The 20,524-nt window shown below is 41.4% G+C and overlaps 1 protein-coding gene across 4 annotated transcripts; it reads left to right on the top strand.

Annotated features, from left to right (window-relative positions):
- The first annotated feature begins 1,689 nt into the window (after window positions 1-1,689).
- On the top strand, window positions 1,690-20,408 carry LOC146660849 (clustered mitochondria protein homolog). Of its 4 annotated transcripts, none has more exons than XM_085420887.1 (30): window positions 1,690-1,916; window positions 2,160-2,236; window positions 5,542-6,861; window positions 7,935-8,095; window positions 8,184-8,355; window positions 8,638-8,778; window positions 8,862-8,992; window positions 9,074-9,228; window positions 9,411-9,536; window positions 9,625-9,763; window positions 9,895-9,987; window positions 10,189-10,407; window positions 10,536-10,711; window positions 10,829-11,140; window positions 11,240-11,373; window positions 11,684-11,785; window positions 11,986-12,086; window positions 12,167-12,319; window positions 12,724-12,786; window positions 12,875-13,122; window positions 13,284-13,368; window positions 14,928-15,081; window positions 16,141-16,280; window positions 16,392-16,472; window positions 16,897-17,022; window positions 18,431-18,552; window positions 18,708-18,801; window positions 18,883-19,017; window positions 19,101-19,174; window positions 19,306-20,408. In XM_085420887.1, the coding sequence occupies exons 3-30, from the start codon at window positions 5,586-5,588 to the stop codon at window positions 19,400-19,402; spliced, it is 5,010 nt and encodes a 1,669-aa protein (XP_085277013.1). In that variant the 5' UTR covers window positions 1,690-1,916; window positions 2,160-2,236; window positions 5,542-5,585; the 3' UTR covers window positions 19,403-20,408. The 4 variants fall into 4 exon arrangements, with proteins under 4 accessions (XP_085277013.1, XP_085277011.1, XP_085277014.1 ...); XM_085420885.1 differs by having other exon boundaries at window positions 9,625-9,814; XM_085420888.1 differs by having other exon boundaries at window positions 9,625-9,814; window positions 12,875-13,134; window positions 13,185-13,368.
- Window positions 20,409-20,524: the final 116 nt, after the last annotated feature.

Below are 20,524 nucleotides of genomic sequence, written 5' to 3'. Positions count from 1 at the left end.
CAAAACTAACCCGGGTGTAAAAATAAATTATAAAACAGTAACCCGACTCCACCCCCATATTTCATATTCATATTTGGGGCATATTTGGGCAACACGGTCGTTAGCATTGTTGTCGCACAGCAAGAAGGTCCTGAGTTCAATTCCACCATCAAGCTGGAGTCTCTCTGTGTGGAGTTTGCATGTTCTACTCGTGTTTACGTGAGTTCTCTCTGGGTACTCTCCAGCTTTCTCTCACAGTGGGGATAGGTTAATTGGTCAATCTAAATTGCCCATAGGCGTGAATGCGGGAGTGAGTGTGAGTGCGAATGGCCTTCTGTCTCTGTGTGTTAGCCCTGCAACCTGTCCAGGGTGTACCCCGCCTCTCGCTCTATGACAGCTGGGATAGGCTCCAGCGCCCTCCACAACCCTGAAAAGGATAAACGGAAGCGAATGGATGGATGGGAGAAATATTCAAACAGTTAATAGTTAATACACTATAATTTAGCAGGTATAAGGGTATTTTACGTTTTTATTAGTCAACAGCTAACTTCTCCTGCTGCACTGCTGTAATTGTGTTCTTTATAATTTGATTATAAGTTAAATTATAAATAGTGGAATTTAAACTGAAGTAAGCTTTTATTTCAAATTACAGCACTGGGTGGCAGTATAGCCCAGTCTTCAGAGGGATTATTATAAGGATAAGTCTTTGAGCCCTGCTATAGGTGTCATAGGGATATAATCTTACACATGAAGAGTCGCTTCCGCATGTCTGCTGTAAAGGCATTATCGTATTAGCTACCTTATTAGGTAAGAAAAACATAGGAAATGGTATTGTAGCTAGTAGCATTTTTTTTACAAATGTGCTCTATCATACACACAAACACCTACATAGTTGGCTTTTCTGGGCTTGAAAAATTAAAGCAGAGAGAGCATTCAGGGTCCAGACAAGTCTGAGGAGGAAAACTGTGAAGACTCATAGTCCAGTTTTCAGAAATTAGTCCTTCATCTGATTCTGGAAAACTGGGACTCTACACCTTCATATATGCACATTTTAACCTGGTAAAACAAGGTGAAGGATACATAAGAGACCAAGACTGCTGAACCATGAACCATTACTTTCTAGTGAAGCTGGCAGTTTAAATAAAATTAAATTTTGACATGAGTAATATACGCACAAATATACACACATATATGTATATACATATATATATAATGTATTAAAAAGAAAACAAAATATAAATAAGCTATAGCGAGAAATTAGGTTTACAAAAATCACTCATTAAAACCCAAACATGGTTCTGTCAGTTTGTCAGTCGACACTTGTCTCCTAGCAAACGTCCCATTCTAGAACGTTCCCACAGTTGTCTTGGTGACTGTGCTCAGAATGCAAATGTACCGCTGCAGCGCTTCCATGGCAACCAGAGAGCTGCTTTCAGACTGATGCCTGAGTTTTCAGCGCACCTACTGGAGCCTCATTTCCAGCACTGAGTGTCTGAGGAGGTGTTTGCTGTGTCATGTTTACATCTCACACAATGTGAAAAGGCGCCAGCCCTCGTCCCAGTCCTCCTCCTCTTCCTCCTCCTTCTCCTGCTGATGCTATTTATATACATTGCACGTGCTCACACGTTCAAGATTGATAGAGAAAGCATGGGCCGATCTGAATACAGGAAGTTGCATCATGAGTGGCAGAAAGGTTGCCCTCTTCTGGACTTGGACGGGTACTGAGTGTTTGAGCAGAGGGCCTGCCACAGCTCCTCTCCTCCCCTTGAAGGGCAGACACACACATAGTTTGTGTAATGTGGTTTCGCTGTAAGGACTGGGGAGCCTCCTGCTCTGGAGGAAAGCCTGAGGAAACTTACGTTTCTGATTCCATGAGGAGCAGGAGAATCTGGAGAAGATGAAACAGACTGACAGACTCAGTCTTTCTACAAGGGATGGTAGGGTTGTAGATTTGCTACATTAATCTGTAATGAACTGATGTGATTTTCTCTGTTTTGAGACATGTGCGCTCATTTTCTGCTGTGCTTGTGTTCTCATGAGGTCAAAATAATGTGTGCTACATGTTACATATAAAATCATAACTCTGTCCATTTCAGATCTTCTGCTGTTTTACTTTGGCTCTTTTGAAGCTTTTTAGAGGATATTTTTCTCCTTCTCATCTGTTTTCTTCCTCATTCCAGGATTTTTACACATCCAACATCACTGCTGAGTTCGCCTGATCAGAATTTGTCTCTGAGGTTTTCCAGGCCCTTCCACTGTAAGGTGACACCTCTGCAGGAATACTTCATGATTGTCCTGTCATCAGCTGTCGTCTAAGGCTCTAAGCTGCTTGCATTTACACATGACACACACACGCACGCTTGTGGCAGTGTCAAAACTAGAACTCAGTTACGGCTTAGACGCTCACACCAGACTGAAAGTGCGTGCTTCTGATGTCTACTAACCTCAGCCAGAAGTACGACTGTACATCACAGCTGCAAGCTGAGAAGTTAAAACGTGATACTAAAATATAATTAGTTTGGGTTTTTTTGTGTGTTTGCTTTGGGTAGCATAAGACAGCGTTATCAAATGTGCAGTCAGGAATTTGTATTGTGGGGGGAAACAGTTATCTGATCCAATCCTAAATTTGTAAGTTTGCTCCCTTGTAATGAAATCATCAGACTCTCGTTTTATGGTAGTTTCAATCTAATAGAGAGAGACAGAATATCAACCAAAAATCCAGAAGAAGGACATTATAAAAAAGTTATAAATTGTTTTAAATGTCATTGATCGAAATAGGTTTTTCATTCCCAAGCAAAACATGACTTTGTACTTTTGCTTGTTAGCAAGCACAGGCAAAAGACGTTTCTTGTAGATGGTCACTAGGTTTGCACACATCCTAGAAGGGAATTTGACCCACTCCTCTTTACAGAAACTGTGAAAATTTTCAGGCTGCCCCCCTCAGATTTTTTACAGGGTGAGGTCTAGAAGTCTGGAGATCAGCAATGCTACTCCATTACCTTGAAGTGTTTCTTCTTTAGCCCCTCCTTTGTTGCCATGGTGGCATGTTTTGGGTAGCTGTCATGGTGAAAGAGCCATCCTATGAGACACCTTCAGGGCTCTGGCTGAAAGAAGGAGGTTCTCATTAGGGGTTGGCGATATAAACGATATACGATAGAAACGATTTGGCCAACAATAGAGATTTGACTATACCGCTCTATCGCGATAGCACATGTTGATGATGTCATCAAGCTGCGCCTGGTTTGGTCGAAAGCATGGCAGTGGCTACAACCATTATCTGCAAATTATGCCGAGAGTCATAGCAAAGAGATGAAGCACTTTTGAAATATGGGGAAAGCCAAAAACTGTGCTTCCTCCACTTCCGTAACATTGATTTATTAATGTTGAATTCTCTCGCAGCTGCTCTATGTTGCAGTATATTAATAACTAACCTTGTGTTGTGGATGAATGATCTCAGTTGTTCTCCTGACTGAAGTTTGGCCCGTGTATAGCATCCTGCTATGCGATTGCATTAGTCCCTAACCACCAGAATCCCTCACGTTAACTTTTATCGAGTGGAAAAAAGTTGGCGTTCATCCTCCAGCTTCACTGTGCTAATGTTTTGCTAACATAGCTGTGTTGTTAGCAATCACGTAGCACAACATTATATACCAGGTAGTCCAACTTCAGTAACCCTGCAAACTCCACTGCTGTTTAGTTTTCTGTCTTCATTATTTTGGAAGTGGTAGGTGGAAACTAGCAAGCTAACTTCCTGTTAACTTCTAACTCTGTTAAATTTAATAACTTCTGTTTTCATGGATGCCTGGATGTTAAACTTAATTGTTACACCTGGTAAAGCAGCAACGCTGATGATTTTATTAAAGATTAAAGAATTTAGACCATTTTTAACTCTCAGTGTTCGTTTGACTTTAGGACCTGATGGGCTCAAAATGTGGTCATAAATATTTTGTACTTGGAAATCGGTTTTGTATGTCTAAAAATATTTGTGTGTGTGTGTAAAAAAGATTTGTATGTGTAAAAATAATTTGTGTGTGCATAAAAAAGATTTGTATGTGTAAAAAAAATTTGTGTGTGCGTAAAAAAGATTTGTATGTGTAAAAAAGACCTGCAGTTCAAAAAAGCGCCCCTCTGACAGCCAAACCCATTGTTCTCTGACTGGATTGTTACATTTGTGATTGACATGACATTGACCAATCAGATGAAAGGAAGAAAAATCGGGTCAAAATTCGTACTTGTAACTTGCAGGGTTTTTTTTTTTTTGGCTAAGTCCATAGACAAATCTTTTTTACGCACGCACAAATTCTTTTTACACATACGAAACTGATTTACAAGTACAAAATATTTATGACCACATTTTGAGCCCATAATGGAGTTTTGGACCCAGATTACTCCGCGAAGCTCCTCACTACGGCAGTCGTAATGCTCTGACAATCCATCAAGCAGTGCGGCTTACCAAAGTTGTACTAAAACATTTTTTAACAGATTTCTGCAGCCAAAATCGGTTCGAGGTCAGTAAACACAACCAGAATGCATACATAAGGCACACTCTCGATTTTTGAGAAAATTAAGGGATTTTAAGTGTGCCTTATAGTGTGGAAAACACGTTATACAGAAGAAAAGAATATATCGCGATATATATCGTTACCGCACATGCTTCAAATTATATCGCGATATGAATTTTAGGCCATATCACCCAGCCCTAGTTCTCATCCAAGATTTTACAGTATATGACCCTGTCCGATAGTGCCTCAATGTGGTGGAGTCTTCCTGTACCCTTAGCTGAAAACAGCCCTAAAGCATGATGTTTCCACCTCTATGCTTGACTGTGGGTTTGGTGATCTTTGGGTGATACTCAGCATTTCTCATCCTTCAAACATGGTGGCTCAAGTTTAGTTTCATTTGGTCACAGCACTTCATTTACATGTTTTCTGTAAATGATAAAGAGGAGTGGGCAAACTAAAGATGGGTATTCTTCAACAGAGGGACCTTGCAGGTGCTGCAATGTTTCAATCACTTGCAGTGTAGTGTTACCACCAGTTTTCTTGGTGGCTGCCTTCAGATCATTAACATGCTCCTCCCATGAAGTTGTGGGCTAATCTGCCACCTTTCTTATGACCATCCCAACCCCATGAGGTAAGCTCTTGCATGGGGCTCTATGTTGAGGAACTGGTGAGAAACTGGTTTTGTGGACAGATGTGCTTTATACATAAAATGGGCTGAGATCCGCCAGAGATTAAATAATTCATTCCACCAATGTAAAGATAGAAAACATAGCACCAATAATGTCAGGTTTATCTAGAAAAGAAAACAATGTCTAATGTTTGTGTATGATTGCGTTGTTTTCTGGTGAAATGAGGAATAATTAGGACCATTCATTATCTCTAAATAAAGTTCCTACTTTGTCAAAACTGTAGGGTCTTGTTGCTTGGTATTTCCTAGTTTGACTTATTTGTTTCCTTTTTATTGTTGTAACTGAACAACACTGGCTCAAGTATGAAAGTATAAGTGGACTCTACTGGGGTTTGACACTAACATAGTTTTTTTTTTTTTGGTCCTCTCTAGGTCACCTTCACAGTTTTTACTTCTTTTTAGCGCATAAAGGCACCATGGGAAACATCTTCCAGTGCTGCCAGACCCTCTCAAACTACTTTAAGTGTCAGGATACACCAGGCCTGGGTGAGGCAGAAAGATCTCCTCTGCTGTCCAGCGAAGAGAGTGAATGTGAGTCACTGAGTTTGCTGGACAACTCGGAGGACGACGTGTTAACCGTCTCAACAAACAGTATAACAAACCTGGCCCTCGAACCGGAGAACTTTCTGTTTCCTGACATCATCCTAAGCAGTAGCCTGGGAGGAGATGTGACTCTGGTGGAGCCAATGGTGTGTCTGCTCGTGTCTGAGGAGGATGAAGGAGGAGGCGAGGGGATGGGCGAGCAAAGAAGCGAAGAACAAGGAAGGAGTAATGAGATGCGAGGCAGAGGGTACTCTGAGGTTGAGACTCAGACTGAAATAGAGACCCAGATTGGTATGGGGGTGCAGACTCAGACTGAGTCGCAAACAGAAGTTCAAACACAAACAGAAACACTCGAGTTCGGTAATAAGAGGGTGGTGAGGGGAGGAAGTATGATCATTAATAGTGAGACTGGAAAAGAGATGCATGATTGGGATCAACATGAAGGTGTGGAACAGCTGCTTTTGGAGGCACAAACATCGGAGAAGAAAAGCAGTGACATTTGGTGTGACGTTGAAGTTTCTGCTGACTTGAAGCTGCCAGGAAAGGTAGGAAGGCAGACAGCCAAAGACAAACTCGAAGTGACGGCCACCTTAACAAAGCTAACTTTGCAGACAGAAAGAAACACTGACCCAATTGAAGAGGAACATACAGATTCTGCCCTGAGAGAGTCGACAACCTTACAGTGCAACAAAAAGCCAGACGAGCAAAAGACTGAATCCAAACACACCTCAGTGATGCAGGCTGACCACAAGGTCAGCGGCACAAATGAAAACATTGCTGCAGTGGAGTCAGAGAAGATGACAAAATGCAGCAATAATGACACAGAAAATGTGGAAAACTTTAACCCCACTGAGGGTTGTGTGAACCTGAAACAACAGAGCAATCAGGACAATGGACAGATGGAAGAGTTAGAGCAGACTGCAAATGAAAAGCAACATAATAATATCCACATAAAAACAAACAATTCTGTGGTTCAGACAGCAGGTCATATTCAAAGTCAGGACAAGTCACATCTGCCAAAGAAGTTAGAGGAAGCCATCAAGACTGATGAGCGACAGGCAGAAGGAGAAGAAGAAGGAGAGACTAAGATTGATCGAATGACCCTTTTTTTAGTTGACAGACTGTTTCTGGGAGCAACACATGTCCAAAGTGAGTGGATTTTTTTTTTTGTAGTCAGTATTACAGCTGGTTAAGCTAAGACTGTGTTTAAGAACTCATTTATTTAGTCTGAAATCTATCACAGTGAAAAACTCTGGATGATAACACCATATCTTCATTCACCTTCCTTTTCATTTTTTAGATCTTTTTCACTTCCTCGGACAAGGAGGGCATATTTTTGGTATTTTTGGTCGTGTCATTGTTTCTGTCTGTAAAAACAATAACTTAAAAAGTTTTGAAAGATTTCTGGTCAAATTTCATAGGGGTGTAGATCCTGCTCTTCAAGGACTTCAAGGTCAATTCACTAGCTGGGCCTACGTCCTCATTTTAGGTTTGACAGCGTTTTAGTAGGTAAAGGTGAATACTTGGACATGAATTGAGCTGCGGTTTGGGGAAGGCCTCGAAGGGGACTGGGTTTGGCGGATCCCCATGTACTAATAGGAGTGAATAAGTTAAAGAATTGAGAACAAGGAGGGAGGGAGGGTGGGGCACATAAACGAGAATGAACAGCTTGCAGAACTGGGGGAACCTATATAGATGACAACCAGCAGGAGCGTGTTTGGAGGCGTGGTCCTGCTCCTGAAATTCTGAGATATAATCTCCAAAAATTGACAAAAAGCTTTATAATTTAAAAACATTGATTCTCATAAGTGTAGTGTTTGTTGGAATGTGGAAAAGCCGAAATACACTGTAATATAAAATTATATAATAAGCTCAAGTTGTTCATGTCCAGTTATTCGCATATTCAGCATCTATTATCCATTACCCGCTCCAACATAATGTTGGGTAATCAGAGTAAACATCTGCCATGCTACCCTTATCTGATTTTTACTCCACTACAAACTTCTTAAAGTATGTATGCAATCCTCTGCACTTAGTAAATACTGCCCAGAGAGTGAGCAGGATGCTCTCGGGGTGCTTCCTGTATGATCAACTTTCCTTGTTTTTATTTTCATTTTGAATTTGTATTTTCCACCTGATTAACTCACATTAAAGTGTTTGTTTGTTTTTCAGCCAGTTTCATCTCAATGGTCTATTTTTGTCTTTTCTCTTCTGTTTAACAGCACATCCAAATCCAGCTACAGCACCCTCTGAAGATGATCTCCCAGAGCAGTCTGATGATGATAAAAGGAAAAAACTCAGTATCCAAGACATAGTTGATCTCCAAGAGACAAGTTTTACTGTCAGAATCCAGCCTCCGGGAACAGAAAGTTTTGAGCTACAGGTTCTGTTGTTAGTCCCTGTTTTCTCAAAGATTCACTTCACTGTGTCTTCATTTCACTTCAGCTCTCATGTTTCTCCTCCACCATCAGGTGACCGGCCAGATGTTGGTTGTAGAGCTCCACCAGGTGCTTATGGATCATGAGATCACCTGCCATCGCACGTGCTTCTCCCTCCAGCTGGGTGGTGTCACGCTCGACAGCCTTAATGAGCTGCACTCTGTCCCGGGCATCCGTGACGGAGCGGTGATCAAGGTGGTGGAGGGTAACTGCCTCTTCCTGTTCTTACTGCATTAGTTTTGTCTTCATGTGATGATTCACCATTTGAGTCATTTCTCAAAATAGTATTAGAGTGAAAGAAAAACATGAGTACAAAACATCCATACCTTCTTATACTGATGTTAAATTATTTAGCATTACTATTTCTGCATTTCCACTTGATAATCTTATTTCATGAGCATCTTCATATGGAAAATTCTTCCATTTAATCCCGCACTCGTGCAAGATAGATTTGAATCCTTTGTGAGCGTTGTTGCTCCTGTTGCAGAATCTTACTCGGTGCGTGATGCTCGTCTTCATCTCAGACATGTACGTGATCTTCTGAGGAGCCTCGACCCCACCGATGCGTACAACGGCGTGAACGGCAGCTCACTGTCTTACCTCACCTTCTACACCACAGGAAACAATGGTAACGCCCCTCTGTCATACATTAGGATCAGCTTCCCTATAAGAAAGCGCTCAACCCTTTCACCTTTACGTTCAACCCTGCAGATGGTCAGACCGTGGGGAAGAGGCGAGCTTCTGAAAGGGAGTCTGTTGACTGCAGCCCTCCAGAATACGTCCTCCCCGGCTCTAAGGAGCGACCGCTGTGTCCACTTCAACCAGTCAGAGAGGACTGGAAGGTGAGCTGTCAGTTTTTCTACATGCAGTTAAGGCTGGGTAAATGTGCATTTAGTCGTGGTTAAACAACAGTGAAATGACAGCCTTTGCAGTGCCTGCGGGTCTTGACCCTCAGCAGTTGGAACCCACCTCCAGGAAACAGGAAGATGCACGGTGACTTAATATACCTGAATGTCCTGACTATGGAGGATAGAGAACTCAATATTACATCCTCTACACGGGGTTTCTTCCTCAATCAGTGAGTTTTACATGCTATAAAAAGGTTTTATCCATCCTGGCAAGATATTTTGTTCAGATGTTTCCAGTAGGTTTAATAGTTATAATTATAATTAAACATTGGTATTTCCCCTTGAGTACTGTAGTTACTCAAGGGTATAAACTTGCCTTGACTTGGCGTGTGCTCTTCTCTGACTTCTTCAGGTCAACTGCCTTCAACTTTAACCCCAAACCTGCAGTTCCTAAAACCCTTTGCCATTCTCTAGTGGAGCTGCTGAGTCAAGTCAGCCCTGCTTTCAGGAAAAACTTCACCGCCCTGCAGAAGAAGAGGTGAGCCAACTGTTTGGAATCGATTTAGAACTTGTTTTAGCATGAAGCTTGACAGTAAAAATATTTTCCATCCTCTGCTGTGAGCCAGAGTTCAGCAGCACCCTTATGAGCGCATTGCAGCACCATTCCAGGTGTTCACCTGGACTGCGCCACACGAGGACCACACTCTTGACTGCGTGAGAGCGGAGGAGACGCACGCCAGCTACATGGGCCAGGATGAGCATACGGTAGTGGACGCAAGATCGAGGAGGCAACCTAAATGTGGAAATGCAGGACATGTAAAAATATAGGTTTGATTTTACATTTCAACTGATGGCGATGATGATGCTGATATTTAGGTTGTGTGTCATGATCTCAGAGTCGGGACTGGAACGAGGAGCTTCAGGGATGCAGGGAGCTCCCCGGGAGCTCCCTGCAGGAACGACTGCACAGAGAGAGGAGCATTTTCAAGGTGCGGATTCCCAACATCATCTTTCCAAGTCTGTCCTTCATTACTAATGATGCAAACCTGTGATAATCAATTTAAAGCCCAGAAGCCATGACCTCTTATAACAGTCCTCTTATGTTTCCTCTATTCTTCTTCCTCCTCTGGGACCAAATTGTTTTATTGAAACATAAACTCATTAACCAGTATTTGAATCCCTCCTCGCAGACCAACAGTGACTTTGTGGCCGCTGCGACACGAGGTGCTACGGCTGTCATTGACGGCAACATCATGCCGATAAACCCAGGGGAGTCGCCTCATTTGCAAATGTTCATGTGGAACAACCTCTTCTTCAGCCAGGGGTTTGATGTGTCTGAGCACTACCGACCACTAGGGGGAAACACTGCTGCTCACGCTGCTGCCATCTGTGACCTAAGAGGAGCTCAGGTGAGAGATCCTGATGGTATGACTGGGGAGGTGTTTGGGAGGAAATTATCATTTCAGATATCTTTAAGGGTGTAGTTATAAGGATATTAATGGTCAAACTGGTCAAAAAATAATCTGCACGGCTGCAGGCATATGCATCAGTGGACATGGAGGGGCTACACACAATCGGCACAGTTGTGGTGGATTATCGTGGTGTCCGAGTTATTGCACAGACGATCATTCCTGGGATACTTGAGAAAAATCAGGAGGAGAGTATAGTGTACGGCTCCAATGACAACGGCAAGACAGTGTTTACTCATCCGAGGTAACATTCCTACATACTCAGTGAAATCTTATATTGTAGCTCTTGATCGAAAAGCCGGACGTGCCCTTTTATTTTGTCACTATTACTGCAGCTGAGCAGGAGTGTGTTTTATGGCAGGTTTCTGGAGCTGCTGGATAAAACCAGTAAGCAGCTGAGAATCCAGCGTCACCAGGTTTTAGACCACAACAACAGACCGGTGGAGCTTTGCTCTGGCATCGAGACCATAGGCATCCTGGGTAATGATGGACGACCTTACATCTTGGACCTCCTGCGAACCTTCCCCCCAGATCTTAACTTCCAGTTCTCAGAGACAGAGGAGAGGAGGGAGGAGGTGCCGAAGGAGTGCCAGAGCTTTGGTTACCCATGTCTCCATTGTCACAGTCTGGCCAGCCTGAGACCTGAGCTGATTGAGGCCTTCATTCAGCACAGGTGAGGGAGACTTTCAGAACTGAACTACTAGACAAGCAGCATGAGCCAATGTTAGAAAATGAGCTTTCTCATCTTCTTATCTTTTATTTTATGATGTAGGTATGAGCTTTTCATGAAGATGGTGTCGCATGAGCTGAGCCAGCTGACTGAACAGGATGAAGCCACAGAGTGGAGTGAGAAGCCCATCTGTGATTCAGATACTGGGGAGAGACCTGCAGCCAGTGCTGACATGGGTGAATAAGACCTTATACAGTGAATAAAGTGAATATGACATATGTACAGAGGTGTCATGCTGAGAAAGAGCATTGCAGATGTGATGTTTGATTTTAAACTGTTGATGGAGAAATCTACAGAAGGTCAGAAGAAGCTGGAACACATGCAATAATCTGCACACACTAAAGAATTTTTATCATAGGCCTGAATCACAGATGATAGAGCCACAAAATGAAAATGCAAATATCAAATGTTAACAGATGTGTGAGGGCAAAGAAAGCGGATTATCTTCATGTTGGCTAACAATACTTTCATATTTGATTTTTGTAGAAATAAGTAAAAGAAATGCGATCCTGAAAGCTTGTAGAGCCGTCGGCTCAGTGAGTGACTCTTGCTTTGACATCCGCTTCAATCCTGATGTTTGCTCTCCAGGTACTGAACACCCTCGTGCTCACATACAAATACTCAGAGTAATATATATATATATATATATATATATATATATATATATATATATATATATATATATATATATATATATATATATATATATATATATATATATATATATATATATATGTATGTATGTATATGTTGTCAGATTAAAGATGAACTGTGTGTCTTTCCTGCAGGTGCTCGATTCCCTGCTGAGTGTTTAGAGGAGGTTCAGAGGCAAAGGTGCCTGCTGTGGGAGGCAGCTGCTTTTCTCCTGTCGCATCAGATCCCAGCAATGGTCAGTTGTGTGTGGAGTGATAATGTTTAAGTGTATCGCATAAAGTGTAAGATGATGTGTGTGTGTCATTTCTGTTATAGTTGATGGACTGTCTTGACCACACAGCAGTGCCAATGGATGGCGGAAGTCTGACCTCAGCGCTTCATCAGCGGGGTGTGAACGTGCGATATCTGGGCACCATACTGAGGGAGCTCGGCAGGGTGGAGGAGAGAAGACGACTCGGCCATATACAGGCACATAATACAGCTATTAATAACCATACCACATAAATGCTATTATTCAGCATATATGAATAAGGCGGGTCTGTTAGGCTGGTCCAGCGTGCATTTTTTTCCACTGAATATACCGCATTGTATAAGAAACCTGTTCCTAATCATTATTGTTGTTATTATTATAAGCTTTGTTTATTTTGCAAGAAAATAGAAAAGCGGTTGTCATATCAAGAAATCAAGAAACATCTCTGAAATCAAAAGTTTAAACCTTCATCAAGCCTTTAAATGTTTGTTCATACAGTGTGAAGCAGCAAGAGCTGGCTTCTCAATATTAGCCTTCACACGTAGATTGTGAAGACTGAGCTAGTCCTGCAGTTTGATCTCATGAACTTTTTCTCGAAGTCTTCTCTCCTCTTCCCTTACAGAGAATTTGCGTCAGTGAAATCATCCTCAGAAGTGCCAAACACATCTTCAGGACCTACCTGCAGGTGCTCAGATTAAGAAAACACATGTACTAATCACTACGCAACCTATCATTGTTTTTGATTTATCAGCAATTACCTTATTTTCTCCCAGGATGTGGAACCTGCAGCTTTCTCTGCAGCTGTCAGTCACTTCCTAAACTGCCTCCTGACCTCCTCCTCCTGCTTCCCCGACTCCTTCTCAGACGAGCTGCTCTCCCGTCGCAGGAGCCGCCGACGCCGGAGTCACGGGAGTCGAGTCACATTGTTGAGTGACAGCGTGTGGGCTAGGCTGACGTCCGGCGAGCTGTGGGGCAGGATCAGGGCTGAGGCTCGAGATTATTATCACTACACATTTGACAGGTGTTTGCGTGCGTGCGTGTGTGTGTGTGTGTGTGTGTGTGTGTGTGTGTGTGTGTGTGTGTGTGTGTGTGTGTGTGTGTGTGTGTGTGTGTGTGTGTGTGCCTATGTGTTCCTGGATATGTGCAGCAAGACTTTCACACTGTCATCCTCTCTGTGTTCAGTGAAAGTATAGATGAAGTAATAGAAAAGCACAACCTTCAGAGGATCTCCCTGCTGAGAGAGATTGCCATCAAGACAGGCATCCAGGTCAGACATCTCTTCATAATACAGCAACCTATGAACTTAAATTAAGTCTCCATCCCATAAGTCTCCATACTGCCAATGCTACGTGAAATCACAACATCTGTATCATAGAATACTCAACACACTGCTTTATTTGGTCAAGACATAACAGACGGGACAAAAATATGGAGAAAAAATACATAAAAATGCTGATCACTGACCATGAGTCAACATTTCTACCCCTTTGCAGAAGCTGACGTGAGGTAATCTAGTTTATTTTTTTGCCACACTTCTGTTCTTTCAAGGTCAAAAAAGATAAGATCTGGATTCAATGTTATCCTACATTTATCCAAGAATTTTTTTTTTAAATTAGAGAATACATTTTTTAATATCCAAAACATTTAAATTTCAATAACAATTAAATGACAAATACATTTAGATTGTATTAATAGCAATAAGTCGACAGATGATTCTCAGCCAACAAGGCTGATCAACAAGATGATCAGCCTTAGAAAAAAAGAGATAACATACTACCAAAGATTTCAATTCAAATAATCCTCAGCTTTCAGCGTTACCTTAATTTTTTGTGGCATAGATTCAACAAGGTGTTGAAAACACTGCTCAGAGATTTTAATTTTGGGTGCACTGTGGACATGGTCAGCAACAGTACTCAGGTAACCTGTGGTATTTAAATGATACTTAGTCGGTAGTAATGAGCCCAGAAAAATATCCCCAACAGCATTTCACCACCATCAGCCTGGTGTTAAAAGGCTAGATGGAGCCATGCTTTCATGTCGTTTACTTTAAATTCTGACCCTACCATCCAAATGTTGCAACGGAAAACGAGATTCATGAAATCAGGCAACATGTTTGAATTATAGCATCCATATCCTGTTCTTTCCTGTTCCTATTAGCCTGAAGCAGTCTTGATATTCTCCTCCGACCTCTGTCATCAGCAAAGCATTTTCACCTACTGAACTGCCGCTTACTGGATATTTTCTCTTTCTCGGACCAAGATCTGTAAACTCTAGAGTTGGTAGGAAAATCCCAGCAGATCAGCACTTTCTGAAATTAACTATGTCATGTTAAAGGTCACTAAAATAACATTTTGCCCCCATTATGATGATCTTGCCCATGTCACAGGTTGCTGCCATGTGACTGGCTGATTAGATATTTGTCTTAACGAGCAGCTGAACAGGCATACCTAATGAAGTGGCCAGTGAATGTATTAATGAACAGTGTGGCAGTCTAGGATCTAAAGTTAAGCGACTTAAGAGGCATATAGAGCTGTTTTTGCACTTATTACATTTATTTAACATTTGTTAAATAGTTTTAATCATGACATTCATGGGTGAAAAGTGAATGTTTTTTTACTTTAGTTTTTCTCTTAAATCCATAATTCTATTTCTTGTGGTTTTACACAAGAAATAGAATATTGACATCAAGCTTCAGAGTTTTTGATGGCTGAAGTTCACAATTTACTGTGCTTAGAGCAGAAAATCAGACCAAAAACCACAAAGTTATTAAATCCAACTTTTAAAGTGCATCTGCTTTCCTCCTCCATTCCCTTTCTCTGTGTTCAGGTGCAGCTGAGGGAATATGTGTTTGAGTCTCGACACAGGCCGGCATTTGGTGAGGAGGACATTGTCAACATGTTTCCCGTGGTCCGGCATCTCAAGCCTACGTCATCGGATGCCACGCAGCTTGTTCAGCAAGCCCAGCTGGCAGTGCAGCAGGGTGAGACATAAGCACAAATATAGACGTAAACAGCATAATATACAGTGTATGTGTTCTTCTTCTTTTTCTTACAGTAAAATTAAATGTGGCCCTCAATGTAAAAGGAGTTTGAGATCCCTACATTTTAACATCCTGCAGCAGCAGGAGCTGCTTCCCTCCAAACATCAACACAAACTCTAAATGTCACTAACTAAAAATATCACACATCTGATAGGGGCAAATGTGTGGCGTGGGAAGAAGCGTTAACAGTATGCTTACACAATCAACAGGAGGTTTTAACGCGCTATTTGTTATTTGTTTGCATTTGCATTGCAAGAAAGAAAAATCACTGTTTTAAAAGTAACTTCCTAATGTGCTCTGTGTGTGAGGAAGTTCTCACATGCAAATTGAAAGAGTATAGTTCTTTGTTCCTGTTCATAGTGGCGACACTGACTCTATTTTAATGCCAGTGATACAAGATCCACACTTCTCATTCTGTAATAAAATACATTCTTAATCTAATATGGAGCTTCAGCAGCCAGTCAGTCACAAAAACCAAGCAAATGTCTTTTAATGTTGCACTCACCATAAGTTACCATGGTGATATAGCCAGGTAAAGAGACAGCCACTTTCATACGCCAACTTTAAGCTCTACATGGCTTGCTGAGCCCATCTGGCTTTATAGTGAAGGCCACAGAGCAAGGTAGGTGGATGCTGGACCTCATCACCTATATTGAAATCATCTCAAGAAGGCTTTCCAGCTTATATAAGAAGAGTAAGCAATCAATAACCTGTACAGTCATCTCATCAGTCTACATGTAGACATGTGTGGATGATTTTATGACACACTTAAATATGTGCGTTTATACCAAGCATGTGCACATATTAAACATGACCGCATTTATGCTATATGTGCTGTATTGTGCCGCTCAGTTCCTTGTATTTAACACGATCTATGATGCACATTGTCAATACAGATCCTGATAATGGATCTGCTCGAAGGCCAGTCCTCATATGAGGAGCAGATATTCATTTCTGTTTATTTGCTGTGCATTAATAGTATTTTGTGTTTGATTTTAGGGCTCCTCAAGGAATGCTACGACTTGATTAGTCAGGCCCTGACTCTATTCAGCAGTGTGTGTGGGGTCCTGCATGAGGACGTGTGCATGTGCCTGCGCCTCCTCGGACGGCTCAGCTACATCTTGGGAGAAAACGCAGATGTAAATATTCATTATGTTAATTTATACAATGAACCAGTACTTAACTTTCTGAATCAAGCAGACCATAGTTATGTACAGCAATGTTTCCTGTAACGTGTCCATGCATTGCAGGCCCTCAGCCACCAGGAAAAGGCCGTAATGAGTTCTGAGAGACTGCATGGTATAGACCATCCACAGACCATACAAGATTATGTGAGTTTCGTCACTTTTTCATTAATTTACAGACAGTCTTGTTATGTTATTTGTGTTGTCTTCCACCCTAACGATCTCCAGTCCACACATCTTATTAAAATATATATATAGTGATATTTTTCAGTGGCACAATCCCTATTTACAGATCTGCAGTTAAAGAAAAAAAAAAGGATAGTTTCATTAACATCAGCATCATTTTTTTTTCAAGTCTTGACCCTGTGATGTGGATAAAGACACTTATCATGTTTTTTAAAATCCATCTATAGAACCCAAGTTTGCTCATATTGGCCTCACAGTTCTGCAGCTGTTACCGACTGGATCTAGGGATTATTTTTTTCATGTAGAAATTAAAACAAAAACTAGCCAAACGCTTAACTGTATTTATTAAAATATGTCTTTGATATATTATCATTTTATGCTTCAGACCTTTTTGACCCTCTACTGCTTTGCTGGAGGCCACCACTTGACCTCTCTACAGCTGCTGTATCGTGCTCGGTACCTCACCCTGCTTGTTGGTGGAGATGATCATCCACAAGTAGCATTACTGGATGTAAGTGAGATCCCACCTGATTTATTTATTTATTGAGCAGGTGACCACATACTTTAAAAGCAAAAAGGCCCAAAAATAATAATCTTTTAAAAAAAAGTATATTAGCGTGTTTGGTTTGGCAAAGATTTTATGGTGGGTATCTTTCCTGATACCGCTCTCCCCATGTATCCGGGCTTGTGACCGCCACTAGGAGCACACAGGCTTGTGTCCCACCTGTGGTTAGGTTAAGAAGAGAGGTGATGACCAAGAAAGAACACTACAGATGTGACGTTTGTTTTGTGAGTGTTGATGGAGAAGTATAGAGAAGGCCAGAATTAGCTTGACTGTGTCTGTGGCTCTAGAGAAAGCATATTATAGGGTGACAAGAGAGGAAGTGTGGTACTGCATGAGGAAGTCAAAAGTCACAGAGAAGTATGCGAGGGATGGGAAATCAAGACAGTGGTGAGGTGTACAGTAGAAGTGACACATGGGTTCAAAGTGGAGGCTACGTCGGGGATCGGCTCTGAGCTCCTTCTTGTTGACAGTAGTGATGGACAGACTGACAGATGACATCAGGCGGGAGTCTCAATGGACTATAATGCTCGCAGATGATATTGTAGATGATCTGTAGTGAGATTAGAAAGCAGGTGGAGGAAAGCCTGGAGAGGTGGAGGTATTTACTGAAGAGACGAATGATGAAAGTTAATAGAAGCAAGACAGAATACATGTGTGTGAATGAGGGGAGGCAAAAAGAAAGGTTAAGACAGTGAAGGTAGATAAGTTTAAATACCTGAGGTCAACTTTTCAAAGGTGGGGCCAATACAGACTGAAGGGGAAGGTTTACAAAATGGTAGTGAGACCTGCTATGATGTACGGTATAGAGACAGCAAAAAGACGAGGTGGAGCTGGAGGTGGCAGAGATAAGGATGCTCAGGTTTCATTGGACGTATATTATATATGAGTACATCAGAGAGACAGCTGCGGTTGAGCTGCTTTTCTAATGTAAAAAAAAAAACCCTCTTACCATCAAGATTTTTTTATTTGGACATTCAAAACAGTTGAGGAAAATAAGAACTCCGAAAAGCAGAAAACCTGTTGGTGTGTCAGTGTTCCCAGGCCAGCCAAGAGATGTAAACCCCAGGTCTACCTCAGGGCCTCCTTTCAGTAGGACATGCTTGCCCAGGAGGCATCCTAATCAGATACCCGAACCACCTCAACTGACTCCTTTTGATATTTTAATGAGTGAAATATAAAGTAAAAGTCTGAGAATATGTAACACATTATATAAGAATCACAATATTATGTGACACAGTGGTAGTCTATGTGATATTGCACTGGTTAAAAGGTCAAAGTGGGTCATATCCATGAAATACTCAAGAGTAAGAGCTCATTTGTGCGTTTGTGTCCCTGTTTTGCTCCTCTGTGTTAGAGCATGCTAGGTCTGGTACTTCATGGACTGATGGAGTATGAGCTGTCCCTGAAGTTCCTGCATAATGCCTTAACTTTAACCTCAAAATACCACGGTGTCACATCCCTGAAACACGCAAACAGGTACGTGACACACTTTGTCCTCACGCTCCTTCTTCTTGCATAAAAAACATAGATTCAGTTACAGAAAGTTTGAAAGACAACTGCTGTGATCTTCCTGTTCACATTTGAATTTTCTGTGCAAAAAAATAGCCTTTCCATGTCTTTCTTCTGCACAGTCATCACCTGCTGGCCACTGTGTATGAGAGTAAAGGAGAGTTTCGATCAGCTCTGCACCACGAGAAAGAAGCTTATTCAATATATAAGAGCCAGGTGTGTTTTAGAATAAAGTGTTTTCTGGTGTTATGTCCATGCATTCTGCTCTGGATTTTAACTGTTGCTGAACATGTGTAGGTTGGTGAGAACCATAACAGCACTACGGAAAGCTCGGAATACCTGAAGAGCCTCACTCAGCAGGCTGTGATCCTTCAGAAAGCCATCAACCAAATATACAGCAACACACCTGGTGCCTGTATTCCACCACCAAAGGTTTGCACAGTTTGGATGTTATGTGAACATACACAGATATGCAGTGCATGCATTTCTGGTTGTGACTGTCTGTTTTTCTCTAGTTTTCCACACCGAACCTTCCCACAATACTCCAGCAGCTCAACCTGACATGTGGAATCATTCTCATCCCCCTCAGGTGATTACTGAAACAGACACAGGATCAAAAGTAGCCACTAATGTCCCAGTTTAACACTCCCTGATTAAAACTGTTCATGTAAATGTGCTTTTCCCTCTCACTTTATATATGTTTTGCCTTTTCCTTTCTAGTGGAAAAGAAATTGACGAGCTCCGGGCTGAGTTTAAAGGAAAAGTAAAAGTGAAAACGGAAGAGCTTGAAAATCAATTGTTAAGTTCTGTGGAGTAGAAACAACAATACTGACTTATGAACTAAAAACACAACCACAATGGGACACCTGCATGATCTGTGAAAGTGACTGTGGACAATGAGCAGCAATGGCGGATGAAAGCGAGGCAAAACAATGCCGTTATTAAACAGGTCACCCAGGTGCACCTGTCTCCTGTTAAAAGAGGACTTTGCTCTGCTGTTGTCAGTAGACATAGATTATCAGTGCCATAATAAAGCTCTTGCCGAACTGTACGGCACTGTACGTGATGGCAAACACGTTCAACTCACTTCCTTTTTGTCGTGAAAGTAGATAAATAAAAGCAAGAATTGTGCTGCTAGATGAATGGAAAAGCACAGTAAGCTTTACACTGTGTATACAGAGAAAAAAATATATAGCCACAGTGTTTAATATCTCAGATTGTGAAATGGCATGTCGTCTTCTTGCACTACCCTGAGTGTCCACTGGGTTTCACACTTGTGCCATGAGCATTTCTCAGAACAAAGTAGAGTAGATAGGTTCCCATTATGCAGAAGAAATAGATTTTTTTTAAGTAACTATTTTATAGGCTTATATTAAGTGTGTGTTTTGTATTGTGCGATAGGCCACAGACCTGAAAGTCCAACATTTATGTTACTTGTGTGAATCAAGTAACATTCGAGTGAGAATAGGTAGGCTGTGGGCACTTTAATGAATACATTTTATTGTGTGAGACTGATTTAGATGTGTACCACAATTTAGTTGTTATTAATATCATCTTATTTTTTTTATTCTTCTATTATATAATAACAGAAAGCTTAAAAATGAGAGGATTAGGCTTTGAGATTGCATTTCTACTTCATAAAAACAGCGACAGTTTTATATATTTTATATATTATTCCATCTGAAAACTATCCGAGTATTTCTGATATAGCTTCCTGTGAGTTGTTTAGTATAAATCAACATCTGTAGAGCCGAAGCATGGCGGTGTAATTTCATCTATTCAAATCAAAACATGGATGCAGCTGACAATAAAAATGACTTATAACGCCATGGTGACTATGTTTTTTTTTTTCATTTAATTTAGAAAAAAAAATTAAAGCGTGATATTTAGAGCGTGATATCTGTACGCTGCGCGCCACCATTCATGTGAACGTGCGCGC

The sequence above is a fragment of the Rhamphochromis longiceps genome, linkage group LG10 (assembly GCF_057381845.1).
Source record: "Rhamphochromis longiceps isolate RC_006_pf linkage group LG10, R_longiceps_female_GT1.1, whole genome shotgun sequence".
Classification (NCBI taxonomy): domain Eukaryota; kingdom Metazoa; phylum Chordata; class Actinopteri; order Cichliformes; family Cichlidae; genus Rhamphochromis; species Rhamphochromis longiceps.
Note: the sequence above shows the minus strand (reverse complement) of the source record. Positions and strands in the feature narration are given on the sequence as shown.